This window comes from Molossus molossus, unplaced genomic scaffold, assembly GCF_014108415.1.
Source record: "Molossus molossus isolate mMolMol1 unplaced genomic scaffold, mMolMol1.p scaffold_m16_p_21, whole genome shotgun sequence".
Classification (NCBI taxonomy): domain Eukaryota; kingdom Metazoa; phylum Chordata; class Mammalia; order Chiroptera; family Molossidae; genus Molossus; species Molossus molossus.
This window is the reverse complement of record NW_023425357.1, coordinates 17,471,696-17,488,740: the sequence shown is the minus strand read 5'-3', so window position 1 is coordinate 17,488,740 and position 17,045 is coordinate 17,471,696. Positions and strand designations below refer to the sequence as shown.

The 17,045-nt window shown below is 44.3% G+C and overlaps 1 protein-coding gene across 2 annotated transcripts; it reads left to right on the top strand.

Annotated features, from left to right (window-relative positions):
* The first annotated feature begins 8,419 nt into the window (after window positions 1-8,419).
* Window positions 8,420-14,765, top strand: PDCD5 (programmed cell death 5). 2 transcript variants are annotated; one of them, XM_036275275.1, is made up of 6 exons: window positions 8,420-8,571; window positions 10,165-10,202; window positions 11,713-11,774; window positions 13,111-13,202; window positions 14,178-14,249; window positions 14,585-14,765. In XM_036275275.1, the coding sequence occupies exons 1-6, from the start codon at window positions 8,506-8,508 to the stop codon at window positions 14,630-14,632; spliced, it is 378 nt and encodes a 125-aa protein (XP_036131168.1). In that variant the 5' UTR covers window positions 8,420-8,505; the 3' UTR covers window positions 14,633-14,765. The 2 variants fall into 2 exon arrangements, with proteins under 2 accessions (XP_036131168.1, XP_036131169.1); XM_036275276.1 differs by lacking the exon at window positions 14,178-14,249 and having other exon boundaries at window positions 14,585-14,732.
* Window positions 14,766-17,045: the final 2,280 nt, after the last annotated feature.

Here is a 17,045-nt window from a genome sequence, read left to right as displayed (position 1 = left end):
GCTATCCCCTGTCACTGGGGTAGCAGGATTCTGTGGGCCTGGGATTCTGCCCCAGAAGACACGCCTGGGATTTCTCCTTCACTGCCAGAAATGTGAAGAGGACCAATCCTGATTCCTTGATATACCTAGTGGAAGGCAGAGGCCTCTGCAGGCCCTTGGAGCCACAAAACAGCAAGAACACAACCTCGGTTCTCACCTCAAGGAACTGAATTCTGCCACCAACCAGGACCTCCAGTATAATGGCCCCTGGGCAGAACACCCAGCGTGCTGTGCCAGGAGCCTGCCTGCTGTTTTAGCCACTACATCTGTGGTTTGTTATGTGGCATAGAAAACTAACCCAAGTACTGATTCCTTATCCCTTTCTACAGCTAGGTAGAATTTCATGTGCGCTCTTTATCTAGCCATCTCTAGGGATGAGATGCATAGTAAACGGATTATATACCATGAACAAGTGGGATTTATTCCTGGAATACTAGGAAGTTTTCAACACATGAAAATTAAGCAATGCATCACAGTAACAGAATAAAGGGGAAAGAACATCATTTCAATTGATACAGAAAAAGCACCTGACAAAATGCAACACTCAACAAACTAAGAATAGAAACAACTACCTCCAAATAAAATCCATGTATGAAAAACCCACAGCTAACATCATTCTCAATAGTGAAAGACTGAAAACTTACCTCTAAAATAAGGAACAGCCCTGCACGGTTTGGCTCAGCAGTTGGAGCACTGACCTGCGGACCAGAGTCCGGGGTTCGGTTCCCGGTAGGAGCACTTACCAAGAAAATAAAAAAATATAAAATAAGGAACAAAACAAAAATGCTTACCTTCACTGTATCTATTCAATATAATACTAGAAGTCCTAGCCAGGCCCAATATGCAAGAAAAAAATAAAAGCCATCCAAATTTGAAAGAAAGAAGTAAAATAATCTGTTTGCCAACAACATGACTATATGTAGAAAAGCCTGAAGACTTAAAAAAATTTTTATTTTAGCCTTAGTGTTGGGTTCTTGACTTTGTGCAGGAAATGAGAGTCTAGGTAATTTTTTTAAAAATGTTTTCATTATTGAGAGAGAGAGGGAGAGATGTAAACATCGATGAGAGAACATCGATTGGCTGCCTCCAGCATGCCTCCCACTGGGGATCAGGCCCACCACCTGGGCATGTGTCCTGGCGGGAAATAGAACCGGCAACCTCTTGGTGCATGGGTCAACGCTCAACCTCTGAGCCACACCAGCCGGACAGAAAGAAAAAAATATATATATACATATCTATATATCTATTTATATATATTTAAATTTTTTTTTCCTTTATTGATTTTAGAGAGAGAGGAAGTGAGAATGAGAGAGAGATAGAAACATCGATGAGAGAGAACATCAATTGGCTGCCTCCTGTATGTCCCCCACTGAGGATTGGGCCCACAAGCTGGGCATGTGTCCTGACCGGGAATCGAACTGGCAACGTCTTGGTGCATGGGTCGATGCTCAACTACTGACAGACAGGACAGAAAAAATATTTTAACAAGAAAAGAAATATTGCCCTGGCCAATTTGGCTCAGTCGTTGGAGTGTTGGCCCGCAAACCGGAGGGTTCCAGGTTCAGTTCCCGCTAAGGGTACGTGCCTTGGTTGCAGTTTGTCCCCAGTCCTGGTTGGGGTTGTGTGGGTGGCGACCATTCAATGTGTCTCTCTCACGTTGATGTTTCTCTCTCTCTTCCTCCTTCTCTCCTTCCTGCTCTGTCTGAAGATAGATGCAAAGGTGTCCTTGGGTGAGGATAAAAAAAGAAAAGAAATATTGATGAGAGAGAAACATCAATTGACTGCCTCCTACACGACCACTAATTGGCACTGAGCCCACAACCCCGGCATGTGCTCTAACTGGGAAATGAACCCGGGAATCTCGGTGCACAGTACAATGTTCAACCAACTGAGCCACACCAGCCAGGGTGAGTCTAGGTGATTTTGACAGTATGTTTATTATAGTTGGGGACAGTGAAACAAAGGAATGGCTTAAGGTAGAAGAAGCAACGTAAGAGACCCTAGGCAGAGCTCACTGAGAAATAAAGTCGGCGAAAGAAGTGAGCCAAGGTGGGGCTGATGTCAGCTCACTGGAGAGTCAGAGAAAGGGGGCCTTGGAGACAGGTTCAGGGGGTAAGCCAGTGACAAGCTGCTCACCTGGTTGCAAGTCTCCTGGGGTCCCTTAGAGTTTAGGAGAAAGAGAGCTGAGATACAAGGTGCTTTCTAGTGAGAGCACACCATGTGTTCTTTGTCTTGAGACTTTTTAGCTTTCTTTGGCAGCCAGAATGCTAGGGGAAATCTAAGGGGAGGGTCTTACCAGAATCTTCATTAGCTTTTCAGGTGTCCTTCAATATACTGATTCATCAAAACGTGTTTTTAGCCCTGGCCGGTTTGGCTCAGCAGTTAGAGCGTCCGCCTGCGGTCCGAAGAGACCCGGGTTCGGTTCCCGCTAAGGGCACGTACCTCGGTTGCAGTTTGTCCCCGGCCCTGGTCGGTCGTGCGGGTGGCAGCCACTCGATGTGTCCCTTTCACATCGATGTTTCCCTCTCTCTCTCTCTCTCTTCCTCTCTCTCCCTCTCACTCTGTCTGTACAAAAAATGGAAAAATGTCCTCGGATGAGGATAAAAAAAAACACAAAAAACGTGTTTTTAGAGGGGTCAGGGTTATCATCTGGTTATTTTTATTTTTTTTAATCCTCACCTGAACATATTTTGTCACTGATTTTGAGAGATCTGAGGATATTTTTTTTCCATTAAAAAATAAAGCCCTTGCCGGTTTGGCTCAGTGGTTGGAGCGTCGGCCTGTGGTCCCGGGAGACCTGGGTTCGGTTCCCGCTAAGGGCACGTACCTCAGTTGCAGTTTGTCCCCGGCCCTGGTTGGGTTGTGCGGGTGGCAGCCACTCGATGTGTCCCTTTCACGTCGATGTTTCTCTCTCTCGCCCTCCCTCTCACTCTATCTGAACAAAATATCAAAAAAGATAAAAGTCCTAGGGTGAGGATAAAAACAAAACAAAACAAACAAACAAATAAATAAATAAAAAGAGCCCTGGCCAGTTTGGCTCAGGGGTGGCCTGTGGACCAGAGTCCTGGGTTTGGTTCCTGCTAGGGGCACGTACCACCATAAATAAATAAATAAATCAACCTATAGACAAAGCACAAAGTCTTAACTATAATTACAGATCAGAATATCAATAAGACAAAACACAGATAACAAGCTTAGAATATAGAAGAAAGGCTATGAGCTTACTGAAATGGTAGAGATGCTAGTATATTCACCTTTAAAAAAATTTTTTTATCCTCACCCGAGGACACCGTTCCATTTTTGTTTAGATAGAGTGGGAGGGAGAGAGAGGAAGAGAGAGAGAAAACACCAACGTGAAAGGGACACAATGAGTGGCTGCCTCCCACACAACCCCAACCAGGGTTTGGGGATGAATGGCAACCGAAGTATGTGCCCTTAACCAGAATCAAACTCACAACTCATTTGTCCACGGGTCGACGCTCTAACCACTTAGCAACACCAGCCAGGGCTATCTTCACCTTTTAAAGCTGGGGGTTGCCCTGGCTGGCTGGTTTGGCTCAGCAGTTAGAGCATCAGCCCGCAGACCGGAGATTCCCAGGTTTGGTTTCAGCTAAGGGCACGTACCTCGGTTGCAGTTTATCCCCAGCCCCGGTTGGGGTGTGTGTGGGTGGCAATCACTCGATATGTCTCTCTCACGTCGTTGTTTCTCTCTCTCTCTTCCTCTCCCCCTCTCACTCTATCTGAAGATAAATGCAAAAGTGTCCTTGGTGAGGATAAAAAATAAATAATAAAGCTGGGGGTCAAGAGACACACAATACAATATATAGATGATGTGTATTACAGAACTATACACCTGACACCTATATAATTATAGTAACCAATGTCATCCCAATAATTCCATAAAAAATTGAAAAAGAGTCCGGCCGGTGTGGCTCGGTGGTTGAGAGCATCGACCCATGCACCAAAAGGTCGCCGGTTGGATTCCCCGTCAGGGCACATGCCCAAGTTGTGGGCCCGATCCCCAGTGGGGGGCATGCAGGAGGCGACTAATCAATGTTCTCTCTCATTGATGTTTCTATCTCTACCTCTCCCTTCCTCTCTCTCTAAAAGTCAATCAATAAAGGAAAAAAAAAATGAAAAAGAGACACCATCTATACTTGATAAGAAACAGGTGTAACTATATTATTTAAAAATGTAACAATAACCAACTTGAGAACTAAAAATGGTAATACATATTTTTGGAAACTAAGAAGAAAGGGAAATACGGGCTCTGAAAGTGTGTTAAACCTTTATCCATCATGAGAGGTCATTTAGAAAATATCTAAACCATATAAATTAAGAAATAACAATATATTATTTAAATATATAGCCTCTTTTGCCCTGGCCGGTTTGGCTCAGCGGTTAGAGCGTCGGCCTACGATCCAGAGAGACCCAGGTTCGGTTTCCGCTAAGGGCACGTACCTCGGTTGCAGTCTGTCCCTGGCCCTGGTTGGTCATGCAGGTGGCAGCCACTCGATGTGTCCCTTTCATGTCAATGTTTCTCTCTCTCTCTCTCTCTCTCTCTCTCTCTCTCTCTCTCTCTTCCTCTCTCTCCCTCCCTCTCTCTCCCTCCCACTCTATCTGAACAAAAAATGGAAAAATGTCTTCAGGTGAGGATAAAAAAAATAATAATAATGATAAAATAAATATATAGCCTCTTTTTATTTATTTTTTTATCCTCACCAGAGGATATTTTTGCATTTATATTGAAACAGCAAGAGGATAAGAGAGAGAGAAACATCAATGAGAGAGACACATCAACTGGCCACCATCCACAGAACCCCAACCGGGGCTGGGGACAAACTGCAACTGAGGTACGTGCCCTTAACGGGAACTGAACCCAGGACTCTCTGGTCCGCAGGCCAACTCTCTAACTGCTGAGCCAAACTGGCCAGGACTATAGCCTCTTTTTAAATGTTTTTTATTTATTTATTTTTTAGAGGGAGAGGAAGGGAGAGATAGAAACATCAATGTGAGAGAGAAACATTGATCAGCTGCCTCCTGCATGTCCCTCCCCCAACCAGTGATTGATTCTGAAACCTGGGCACATGCCCTGACTGGGAATTGAATTGGGATCTCTCAGCCCATGAGAGGATGGTCAATCCACTGAGCCACACCCGGCTGGGCTAAATATATAGCCTCTTAACTCATTTCCTGATTCTGCCTTTGCCTCTTCCCTACTCTCGTAGTTTAGTCTAGCCTCAATGGAGTTTCTTTGTAGTTCCTTAAACATGTCAGGCATGCTTCTACTTCAGGGTCCTTGCATTTCTGTTCCCTCTGCCTAGTATACTGTTCCCTAAGATACCTTTGTGATTGTCTTATTCTCTTCCTTCTACTGATTCTGTTTTCACCTGGTTTTGGTTTCCTTACTTCCTTGTAAGTGAATGCCACTCAGGCACCAGCTCAGGTATGGCTGTATACTCCTGACTCAAGGCTCACATATCTCAGTGGAAGTCATGTGAGCCATCTCATAACTCATTTCACAAATGGTCCACAAAGGCAAAGTCAAGACTCCAGACCATCATTTAATAACCCCCCCAGCCCTGGCCAGTTTGGCTCAGCGGTTAGAGCGTCGGCCTGCGGTCCGGAGAGACCCGGGTTCGGTTCCCGCTAAGGGCACGTATTTCGGTTGCAGTTTGTCCCCGGCCCTGGTTGGTCGTGCGGGTGGCAGCCACTCGATGTGTCCCTTCACGTCGATGTTCCTCTCTCTCCCTCCCACTCTATCTGTACAAAAAATGGAAAAATATCCTCGGGTGAGGATAAAAAAAATAAAATAAAATAAAAATAACCCCCCCAATCTTGCCTATTTATGTTAGAGAAAAGGCAACATTAATGTTTAAAAATGTCGAATTCAAAACACATTAATTCTCTATTCCCAAGAATTAAAGATATATTTATATTCTAAATAATGTTCTTGGCAGCATTATTAATCATAGCCAAAAAGTGGAAACAGCTCAAGTGTCCACTGATGGATGAATGGATAAACAAAATGTGGTATATATATAAAATGAAATATTTTTCAACCCTAAAAATGAAGGACATTTTAACACATGCTACAGCATGAATGAATCTGGCATACACTAAGTGAAATAAACTAGTCACAAAAGGACAACTATTCTATGATCCATTTATGTGAGATAGTCAAAAATCATAAGGAACAGGAAATAGAATGGTAGCTACTAAGGATTGGGGGAAAGGGGACTGGGGAATTATTATTTAATGGATATAGAGTTTCAGTTTTACTAGATGAAAAGTTTATGTGAATACTTAACACTATTGAACTGAACTGTACATTAAAAATAGTTTTGCCCTGCCTGCGTTGTGGCTTAGTGGTTGAGCATTGACCCATGCACCAAGAGGTCGCCGGTTGGATTTGTGGTTATGGCTTATGCCCAGATTGCGGGTCCAATCCCCAGTGGGGGCATGCAGGAGGCAGCCAATCGATGTTCTCGCTCATCAATGTTTCTCTCTCTCTCCCTCCCTTCCTCTCTCTCTAAAATCAATAAAGAAAAAAAGAAAAAAAAAAGCTACTGAAAATAGTTTAAATGGTATATTTTATATGCACACCAATGCCCCCACTCCAGTGCCCCTCATCTCCTGCCAGGGAGTTCACACAGCTCCAGCTGCCCACCCTAACAGCCTCCAACAGGTCCTTGTAAGGAAGTGGGTGTCCAGAAGTTTACACTACATCCTACTGTGCTCCCCTCCCCCCAAACTGGGAGGAAAGGCCTGTTTGTGCCCAAGTCTCGCCCTCAAAGTTTGCTTTATGCCCTGGCCGGTTTGGTTCAGCAGTTAGCGCATCCACCTGCGGTCTGGAGAGACCCGGGTTCGGTTCCCGCTAAGGGCATGTCCCTCGGTTGCAGTTTGTCCCCGGCCCTGGTTGGTCGTGCGGGTGGCAGCCACTCGATGTGTCCCTTTCACATCGATGTTTCCCTCTCTCTCTCTCTTCCTCTCTCTCCCTCCCACTCTATCTGTGCAAAAAATGGAAAAATGTCCTGGGGTGAGGATTAAAAAAAAAAAAAAAAAAAAAAAAAGTTTGCTTTAACTTGACTTCTTTTCTTTTTTTTTAAATATATTTTTACTGCCCGGCTGGTGTGGCTCAGTGGTTGAGCATCGAACCCATGCACCAAGAGGTCACTGGTTTGAATCCCAGTCACGGCACATGCCCAGGTTGTGGGCCCAATCCCCAGTGGGGTGCATGCAGGAGGCAGCCAATCGATGTTCTCTCATCGATGTTTCTACCTCGTCCTTTCTCTCTCTGTCTCTAAAATCAATAAAGAAAAAAACAAAAAATATATATATTTTACTGATAACAATATTACAGATGTCCCCCAACCCCCCCCTTTCCCTAGCTCTATTCCTTCACCACACTATTGTCACACTATTGTCTGTGTCCATTTAACTTGGCTTTTTTTGTTGTTAATGTTCACCCGAGGGTATTTTCCCATTGGTTTTTAGAGAGTGGAGGGGGGGAGGGGCAGAGAGAGAAAGAGAAAGAAACATGGATATGACATCCATTGGCTGATTCCCCGACTGACTGCAAGCGAACCAGGGCCCCTTGGCCTGGGCAGAGCTCTAACTGGTCAGGGCTAACTTGGCTTCTTAATGGCCAGGTGATCAGCGAGTCTCTTCTGTCTCCGCCTCTGACACCTCTTTAACCCAATTTAAGTGTACAACTTAATATCTTTTTAGTATACTTAAGTTGTGCAACTCTCACCAGTTCCATTTTAGAACATTTCCATCACCCCACTTAGCCTTTCTTTCTTTCTTGTTCATCCTCACCGGGGGATATTTTGAGGATTTCCCTCCCCATTGATTTTTAGAGAGTGGAAGGGAGGGAGGGAGGGGGAGAGAGAGAGGGGAACACCGAAGTGGGAGAGACACATCCACCTGATATGCCTCTAACGGGGCGGGATGGAGCCTGCTGACCGTTGGTCCACAGGCCGAGGTTCTAACCGCTCAGACAAACCAGTCAGGGCCCCACTTGGCCTTTCTGAGGCCCGGGATCTTCATCTACAAGTGGAATTCACATGAGCCTAGCACATAATTGACCACTATTTTACTTGCTGCCGATGGCCTGTTTTCAGATTTCTATCTTATCTCACCCGCGGCCGGGTCCCAGCCTCCGTGACAGCCGCAATCCAGGGCGTCACTGCGGGAGCGGAGGTGGGGCGGCCCACGAGAAGGCTCGGCCCACGGGTTAGGCCGCCCGCCAGGTCCCACGCTGGACCACCTGCGATCGCGCAATCGGGCCTCTCCAGGCGCCCTGGCTGCGTGGGCGGCGCGGCTCCGGGCTCGACTCGTGATGCCTGGAAGTTGCTGGCGCCTGCGCAGTGGGCAGGGTCGCGCTCGCTTGGCCGGGCTGTGGGAGATAACTCGGAGTGGGCCGCAGCGGTGCTGTGGCTCTTCTTGCCGGGCGGTCGCACCATGGCGGACGAGGAGCTGGAGGCTCTGCGGAAGCAGAGGCTGGCTGAGCTGCAGGCAAAGCACGGGGTGAGCGCGCCCGCCGCCCGTCCGGCCTGTTTTTCTGCGCGGCGCCGCCCTCGTCCCAGGTGGAGGGCTCGGCCCCAGGCGGAGGCTCTAGGCGCGGCGGCCGGTTGTCGGGCGGCAGGCGGTGAACCCGATTCGCCCCCGAGGCTGTCCGGGGCTCCTCTGCCTGTCGTGTGGGGTTTCGGGCGGCAAGCCGACCACGTGGTCCCGGGTGGGTCCGGCTCGAGGCCTCTCAGGCAGGGTTCGGCTCGCCCCAAAGGTCTCTCCTGGACCGGCGTTGGTCGGAAGCAAATCTTTAGCCCCCAGGGTCGCTGTACCCTTAGCTTTGGGATCTAGCCTGTTTCAAGTACTGGTTCCAGCGGAATTGTTTTCTAGAATTCTGACCCAAGTAACCGACTAACATTGGTTGAGGGTCTGAGGGTACAGTGGAGAGAGAGCATCCCATCTCCTGGGACCAAGAGACAGCCGCGGGGAGGAGCCAGACGCTAAACACTAAGCCCATAGATAGAATACTCAAGTAATGACCATGCTGTAAAGATGGGGAGAGGGCCCCGTAAGGCATGGAACGCGATCGGCTCCAAGGAAGTGCCATTCGAGTCATCAGCATCCCCAGTACCCAGCACCCCTCCCAAAATCAATTACTTCATAAAATACGGTTTCGTGGTACAGGGACTCCCCTCCTTAAAGGTTGTTGGTATTCTAAAACATTCTATTAGATTGTGACTTCAGAAGCTTACCAAAACATTTATTTTAAAAAATAATTGGTGTATTTTTTATTGATTTTGGAAAGGGAGAGACTTTAATTTGTTGTTCCACTTATTTATGCATTCATTGGGTTGATTCCTTTTTCTTTTTTTTTGGTACGTGCTTCTACCGGGAACTGAACCCGGGACACTCTAGTCCGCAGGCCAACGCTCCAACCGCTGAGCCAAACCGGCCAGGGCCTTTTCTTTTTAAAAAAATTTTTTTTCTTTATTGATTCTAGAGAGAGGAAGTGGGGGGAGAAACATGGATGAGAGAGAACATTGATTGGCCGCCTCCAGCATGCCCCCCACTGAGGATTTGGCCCACAACCTGGGCCTGTGCCCTGACCAGGAATCGAACCTGCCACCTCTTGGTGCATGAGTCGACTCTCAACCTCTAAGCCACACTAGTGGGGCCCCTTTTTTTTTTTAAATCCTCACCTGAGGATGTGCTTTTATTGATTTGAGAGAGAGAGAAACATTGGTGTTCGGTTGCCTACTATAAGTGCCCTGACAGGGATCAAACCTGAAACCTTTTGGTGTACCAGATGATGTTCCGGCCAACTGAGGCACCCGTCCAGGGCCACTGGTTGATTCTTGTATGTGCTGGTGACTGGGGAATCAAGCCTGAAAGGCATATTGGAAGGATGCGCTAACCAACTGACTATGGCTAGGCTCAAAATGTTTTCATAAGTGGAAACTATACAATTGACTTCTTGGAGGCCCAGGTTTTAATTATTTGACAATAAGTTGATCTCTACCACTGCAGGAGCCTGTTAGGTATCAGAAATAAAATGGAATATTTTCTGTTTTCCCTCTGCAAAATTACTAAAAGATAAAATTATTTTTTCAGGATCCTGGCGATGCAGCACAACAGGAAGCAAAGCACAGGTATGTGCTGGAGATCTAAAGGGTGGTTTCACCAAAGATGTATTTTTTTACTTTAGTAATTCTAATTATCTGTTAATTTAAGTTTTTCCTGGAATAGTGATTTTTCATAAATCATCAGGGTATCTATTATTTATGTGTTAAATAAATGTGTAGAATCTCACAGCACTTACTACTTTATACAATTACTGGTTGATGTTTCTCTTCTAAACTTTGTCTTAAAATGAGCATAATACTAGGACTACCTCATAGGGATGTTGTGTTACATAGGCCCGGTCCCTCACATTTAGTAAATGCTCGATAAATATTAACTGGTATACTGTTCTTATTGTTATTTTATCCCAGCACATGGCAGGTTTATTGAATGAATAGTTAGTGCTTGGCCAGGTGTGGTTCAGTGGCTGAGCATCAACCCATGCATCAAGAGATCGCAGGTTCGATTCCCAGTCAGGGAACAGGCCCAGGTTGTGGGCCAAATCCTCAGTGGGGGGCATGCAGGAGGCGGCCAGTCGATGTTCTTGTTCATCGATGTTTCTGTATCTTCCTCCCTCTCTCTTTTTCTGCCCCTCTCTCCCTCTCCCTCCCTCCCTTCTCTCAAGAAATCAGTGGAAAAAATATGGCTGAGTGAGGATTAACAATAACAACAAAAAATTGCTGCTACTTAAAAGAAAATTTGAAACCACTATCCTATGACGTGAACTCATTTCCGCTTGGATAGGTAGTAAGGTGCAAGGACAGTTGCAGAGTTATAATTTCACTCCCCCTCCCACCCAAAAAAGTAGAACTGAGAGTATTCAAACATGAGATTTTATTCTAACTTGGCCACAATTATATCCCTTATAGCTTCCTAGGTCTCAGCTTATTTTTATTTTTTTTATCCTCACCTGAGGACATTTTTTGCATTTATCTTCAGATAGAGCAGGAAGGAGAAAGGGAGGGAGGGAGGGAGAAACATCGACACGAGAGAGACACATTGAGTGGTTGCCACCCACAGGACCCCAGCTGGGGCCGGGGACAAACTGCAACCGAGGTATGTGCCCTTAGAGGGAACTGAACCCAGGATTGACTGGTCCACGGGCCGATGCCCTAACCGCTGAGCCAAACCAGCCAGAGCTCAGCTTCTTTATCTCTTAAGATAATTACATGGATTAATCATTTGGTGCTTTAATTGCCAGAAATCTTACTATAGATTTCTAGCACCTTTCACATACTAAATATGTAATAAATGTTGGTAGTGGTGATTGAACTGAAATTGCTATAAATTACGAAATTGTAACGTTTTACCTTTCAACCTGGTAGAATTACACCCCACACAATATAAAGGTGGCTTTTGAGGGCAAGAGTGGACTCTTCTATAACAGCTGCTGCCATCCACATAGCACCTACTGTAGCACTATCTGTGTATATATAACCTTCCATCTTGGGAAATGTATTGAGTGAGTTACATTTTCATGTGTGCAATAGGAATGCCGACAGCTTAATTCTAATTTTGCTTGACTTGTTTTTGTTGTAGAGAAGCAGAAATGAGAAACAGTATCTTAGCCCAAGTTCTGGATCAGTCAGCCCGGGCGCGGTGTAAGCATCTTCAGTTTCCTATATTTCCATAAGATTGGCTTGGGTTAGTTGAATGGGGAGGTATAAAATAATTGCTCTCTCTACATTAAGTATTTATTTAACATATAAACACTTAAAATATAGATACAGTATTTGTAAGAAATGTGAAGTTGATAAACCCAAAGAAATGGACTTAAATTATTATTATTATTATTATTATTTTTTTATCCTCACCCGAGGACATTTTTCCATTTTTTGTTCAGATAGAGTGGGAGGGAGAGAGAGGAAGAGAGAGAGAGAAATATCTCGATGTGAAAGGGACACATCGAGTGGCTGCCACCCGCACGACCAGCCAGGGCCGGGGACAAACTGCAACCGAGGTACATGCCCTTAGCGGGAACCGAACCCGGGTCTCTCCGGACCGCAGGCCGATGCTTTAACCGCTGAGCCAAACCGGCCAGGGCTGGACTTAAATTATTAAATGTACTGGCTTGGTTATCTCCTATCAAGGAGATAATCTCCCAAGTGCTTATTCAGTAAAATTAATTGGCAGCAAATCTTAAGTCAATTACAAAGTGTTGCTGGTAGTTGACATACGTGATAGGAGCTTGAGGGGTTTATTGTATTCTACGTGTTAATTAATGATTTTTCATAATTATAAGCCAAAGAGAAAACCATGTAGAGAAAAATTTAAATGAGCCAACTGGAATGAACTAATATCTTCTATATTGTAACTTGAAGCCCAGCTAAGAAAAGGCAGCCTTAAATGGATACTATGATTATATATGTAGTAATATATAACTTATTTTCCATAGGGCAGTCATATTTTTGTAAAAAGCATGGGGCGTAGACTCTGAGGACCCAAATTTAATCTTGGCTCTGCCACTACTTCTGTGTGGCCTTGACTGAGATTGACATGGCTGAACTTGAGTTTCCTCATTTTTAAGAGGGTGACAATACCTTCTGCCATCCCTACCTTACTAGTCTCAAGACATAAGTGCCCTGGCCAGTTTGGCTCAGCGGTTGGAGCGTCGGCCTGCGGTCCGGAGAGACCCGGGTTCGGTTCCCGCTAAGGGCATGTACTTCGGTTGCAGTTTGTCCCCGGCCCTGGTTGGTCGTGCGGGTGGCAGCCACTCGATGTGTCCCTTCACGTCGATGTTTCTCTCTCTCTCTCCCTCCCACTCTATCTGTACGAAAAATGGAGGAATGTCCTCGGGTGAGGATAAAAAAAAAAAAAAAAAAAAAAGACATAAGTAAGTCTGTGAAGTGCTTTGAAAATGTTGGTGCTTAATTTTAAGTTATAATGTAAATACATTTTGTTCTGACATCTTTTTGTACATATTTTTTTTTTTTTTAGTAAGTAACTTAGCACTTGTAAAGCCTGAAAAAACTAAAGGAGTAGAGAATTACCTTATACAGATGGCAAGATATGGACAACTAAATGGGAAGGTAAGCTAGGACTGCCTTGAGGCAGTTTTATCTGTTGTTAGCTACTTTGTCAAAACAAGTCTTCAAAAGGTCAGTTTCGCACTGGCCAGGTAGCTTAGTTGTTTAGAGCATTGTCCCAGTATGCCAATGTTTTGAATGGGCCTGGTCGGGCACATAAAGAATCAACCAATGAATGCATAAGTAAGTGGAACAACAAATTGATATTTCTTTCTCTCCTCTAATTTTAAAAATAAAAATTAAAATATTACCAGTGTAGGTAGATATTAAGCTTGTTTTGCAAATGAGGATGTGCTAAAATTCCTGGTGATTATGTGTGTTGCTGTGATGCCATGATGGGTATATTCTTGCAAGACTGTCCTTCAAGATGCAAACACGCCCCACCTGCACAGGAAGCCCTCCGATGCCACCATAGCCTGCAGGGATCAGTCCTGCCCTGAACCCCTTACACTAAGAATGGTGTGTGGAAGAGACAATTACATCTTTTTTAAGTGACTTATATCTTGCATTTAAGCTTCTCAGGGTCTCAAGGGTAGAGGTGGTGTCCCTATCACTGACACAACAGGGGTGTAGGTGATTGTCTTTGTTCTTAAATACCTGTTAACTTTGGGTTTTTCTGAGGATACTCCCCCCACCTCCTCAAATGACTAGCAGAGCAAATTCTACTTGGAACTGAAACTAATACAGGTATACCTCAGAGATACTGCGAGGTTGGTTCCAGACTACTGCAGTAAAGGGAGTCAATATTTTTGCTGGAGGGTCTTGTCTTCACTTTGTAAAATGTGCAACAGCTGTGAAGTGCAATAAAGGGAAGCATGATAAAACGAGGTATGCATGTAGTTATAATCGGGAGTTTCAGCCTCCTGTCCCACCTGTCCTTCCCTCTTGACCTCCACCCTGAAAAACTAAAATGATTCAATCCGCTGAGGTCAGTTCTTTGTTCACAAAAAGTACTGTTTTTCTTTCTGGCTATCCTAGGTAACAGAACAAGGTTTAATAGAAATCCTTGAAAAAGTAAGCCAACAAACAGAAAAGAAAACCACAGTTAAAGTAAGTTTCCTCAAATGCACAGGGCAAAAGAGAAAGGTTGTTATTTTAAATGTGTTGAATATACATCTGCTGTATCAAAACATGTTTCAGCCCATAGACATTTCCATTTGGTAACACATGGAAGCTTGGGGAGCAAGGCTGCATGTATTGAGGGGTCTAATTTTTAAGTATCTTGTGTCATCGTTCCCCCTCCCCTTAGATCTAAAATACTAAGTCGTTTTAAAGACAGACAAAAATGCCTTGCTGTAGTAGGTAGAAATATTTCTTCTCAGAAAATCTGAGTTATGCTTTATTAAATATGTAATAACTCTCGTTTAATCCCTCCCTCCCCCCAGTTCAACAGAAGAAAAGTAATGGACTCTGACGATGACGACAATTACTGAATTTCAGACGCAGACACTGGGACTTAGTGGAACAATTCCAGGACAGATAATACTTGGCAGTTAAGATCTGATTGAATGTTTACTTTATTGTTTATATACCTTTAGAAAAATAAACTTGTTATGTAAAATAAAACAATTTGGGCAAAGTTATTTTAGTACTGTAGCTGAATGAACAGGAGATCTGCATTTTGCATTTTTTCTTTTCCTACGAGAAACTTTTACACGTGTAGCAGCATGGGTATATCCTTTGTAATTGTGACATTAGTGCTTGGGAGGAAAATGGCCATAGCAGAAACAAACTGCTTGAGTAGTCTTCAGTATGAAGAAAATAGCACCTAGTAATGTCATGGGAGTTAAAACCCGTGGATTAAGCTGAATCAGCTTTAATATCTAATGTTTCTAAGACCTAGGTTCTGAAAGCAGGTGAGTTATTTTTCTTTCTGCAACAGTACTTATATTTAATGTAAGAACATTCCCAGCTTTGGTTTCATTTATAATCTGCTTTTCAAAAGCATCGAGGCATATTACATTTTTATTTTTTCCTTTATTGATTTTTAGAGAGAGAGGAAGTAAGGAGAGTCAGAAACATCGATCAGAGAGAACATCGATGGCCCCCTCCTGCATGCCCCCCACTGGGGATTTGGCCCACAACCCAGGCATGTGCCGTCACCTGGAACCAAACCGGAAACCTTCTGGTGCATGGGTCAATGCTCAACCAGTGAGCCACACCAGCCAGGCGAGGCATATTAAATTATTTAACAAATATTACCCCTATCCAAAAAACCTCTATCTAGAGTGATACTTCCATTGAAAAGAATTCCCAAAATAACTGGAAAATACTGGGAATAATACTTCAACAATAATAAACATGTTTGTAAGTAAGAGTAATGACTAAACATGTTTGTAAGAGAAATGATTGCAATCTAGTTGAGAGAATTTAACTACAGTTAAACATTTTTTTTTTTTTTTTTTATCCTCACCCAAGGATATTTTTTCCATTTTTTGTACAGATAGAGTGGGAGGGAGAGAGAGGAAGGGAGAGAGAGTGAGAAACATCAACGTGAAGGGACACATCGAGTGACTGCCACCCACACGAACAACCAGGGCCGGGGACAAACTGCAACCGAAGTACATGCCCTTAGCGGGAACCGACCCCGGGTCTCTCCGGACCTCAGGCTGACGCTCTAACCGCTGAGCCAAACTGGCCAGGGCACAGGTAAACATTTTGGTAGAAATGTTCTGGGTTCTTCACTGATAAAGTTGCAGGTAACTTAAAGCACATGTCATCTCTCATACTGTGCTTCACTCCTATTAGGTTATGAAACCTTTGCTCATAAATTTAACTCTAAAGTGAGCTGTTTGGTGTAACCTTTTAGATGTCTTAGTACTGTGAGACTCAGTCCAAGAGGAAGTTATAACGTTTAATGAGATGAATAGAATTAGTAGCAGAGAAGTGCTGGGAAGTGTGGTTCACAATCTAATCTCTGCTTTGGCTAGCATACTGCTGATGTATGTTTAAACTACATTTGAGAATTTACTCTATTTAATTACTCTTGAAATGTGTAAACTAACTGTAGTCAGTGAAGCAAGTCAGTGTTGGAATTAAATGTCTAGCCTTCCTGAATGAACAAGTGAATGAGTAGAACCATTAAGAACATCAAGATTGTTTTAAAGAAATAGAATTAAAGAGTCAAAAGGAAATTTTCATCAGATTTTGAAAAAAACCAAAACCTCATTACAGGTAAATTTTGCTTTGGTTCTCATTTACATAAACATGCTGGAGGGAGACTAGACAATTCTCAGCAAGTCTTGTTAATGCTTTCTCTTGCAGAATAACCACTGTCCTAACGGCAACTACTGATGTGAATGTGTGTGTTGTTCTTTTTGCCCTGGCTGGTTTGGCTCAGCGGTTGGAGCATTGGCCTGCGGTCCGGAGAGACCCGGGTTCGGTTTCCGCTAGGGGCACGTACCTTGGTTGCAGTTTGTCCTGGGCCCTGGTTGGTCATGCAGGTGGCAGCCACTCAATGTGTCCCTTTCACGTCGATGTCTCTCTCTCTTTCTCTCTCTTCCTCTCTCTCCCTCCTGCTCTACCTGAACAAAAAAATGGAAAAGTGTCCTCTGGTGAGGATAAAAAAATAAATAAAATTGTTTTTTTTTTTTTTTTTAAATCCTTACCCGAGGACAGTTTTTTGCATTTATCTTCAGATAGAGTGGGAGGGGGAGAGAGAGAGAAACATCGATGTGAGAGAGATACATCGACTGGTTGCCACCCACAACCCCAGCCAGGGCCGGGGACAAACTGCAACTGAGGTACATGCCCTTAGCGGGAACTGAACCCAGGACTCTCAGGTCCGAGGGCCAATGCTCTAACTGCTGAGCCAAACTGGCCAGGGCTGTGTTGTTCTTTTTAAAT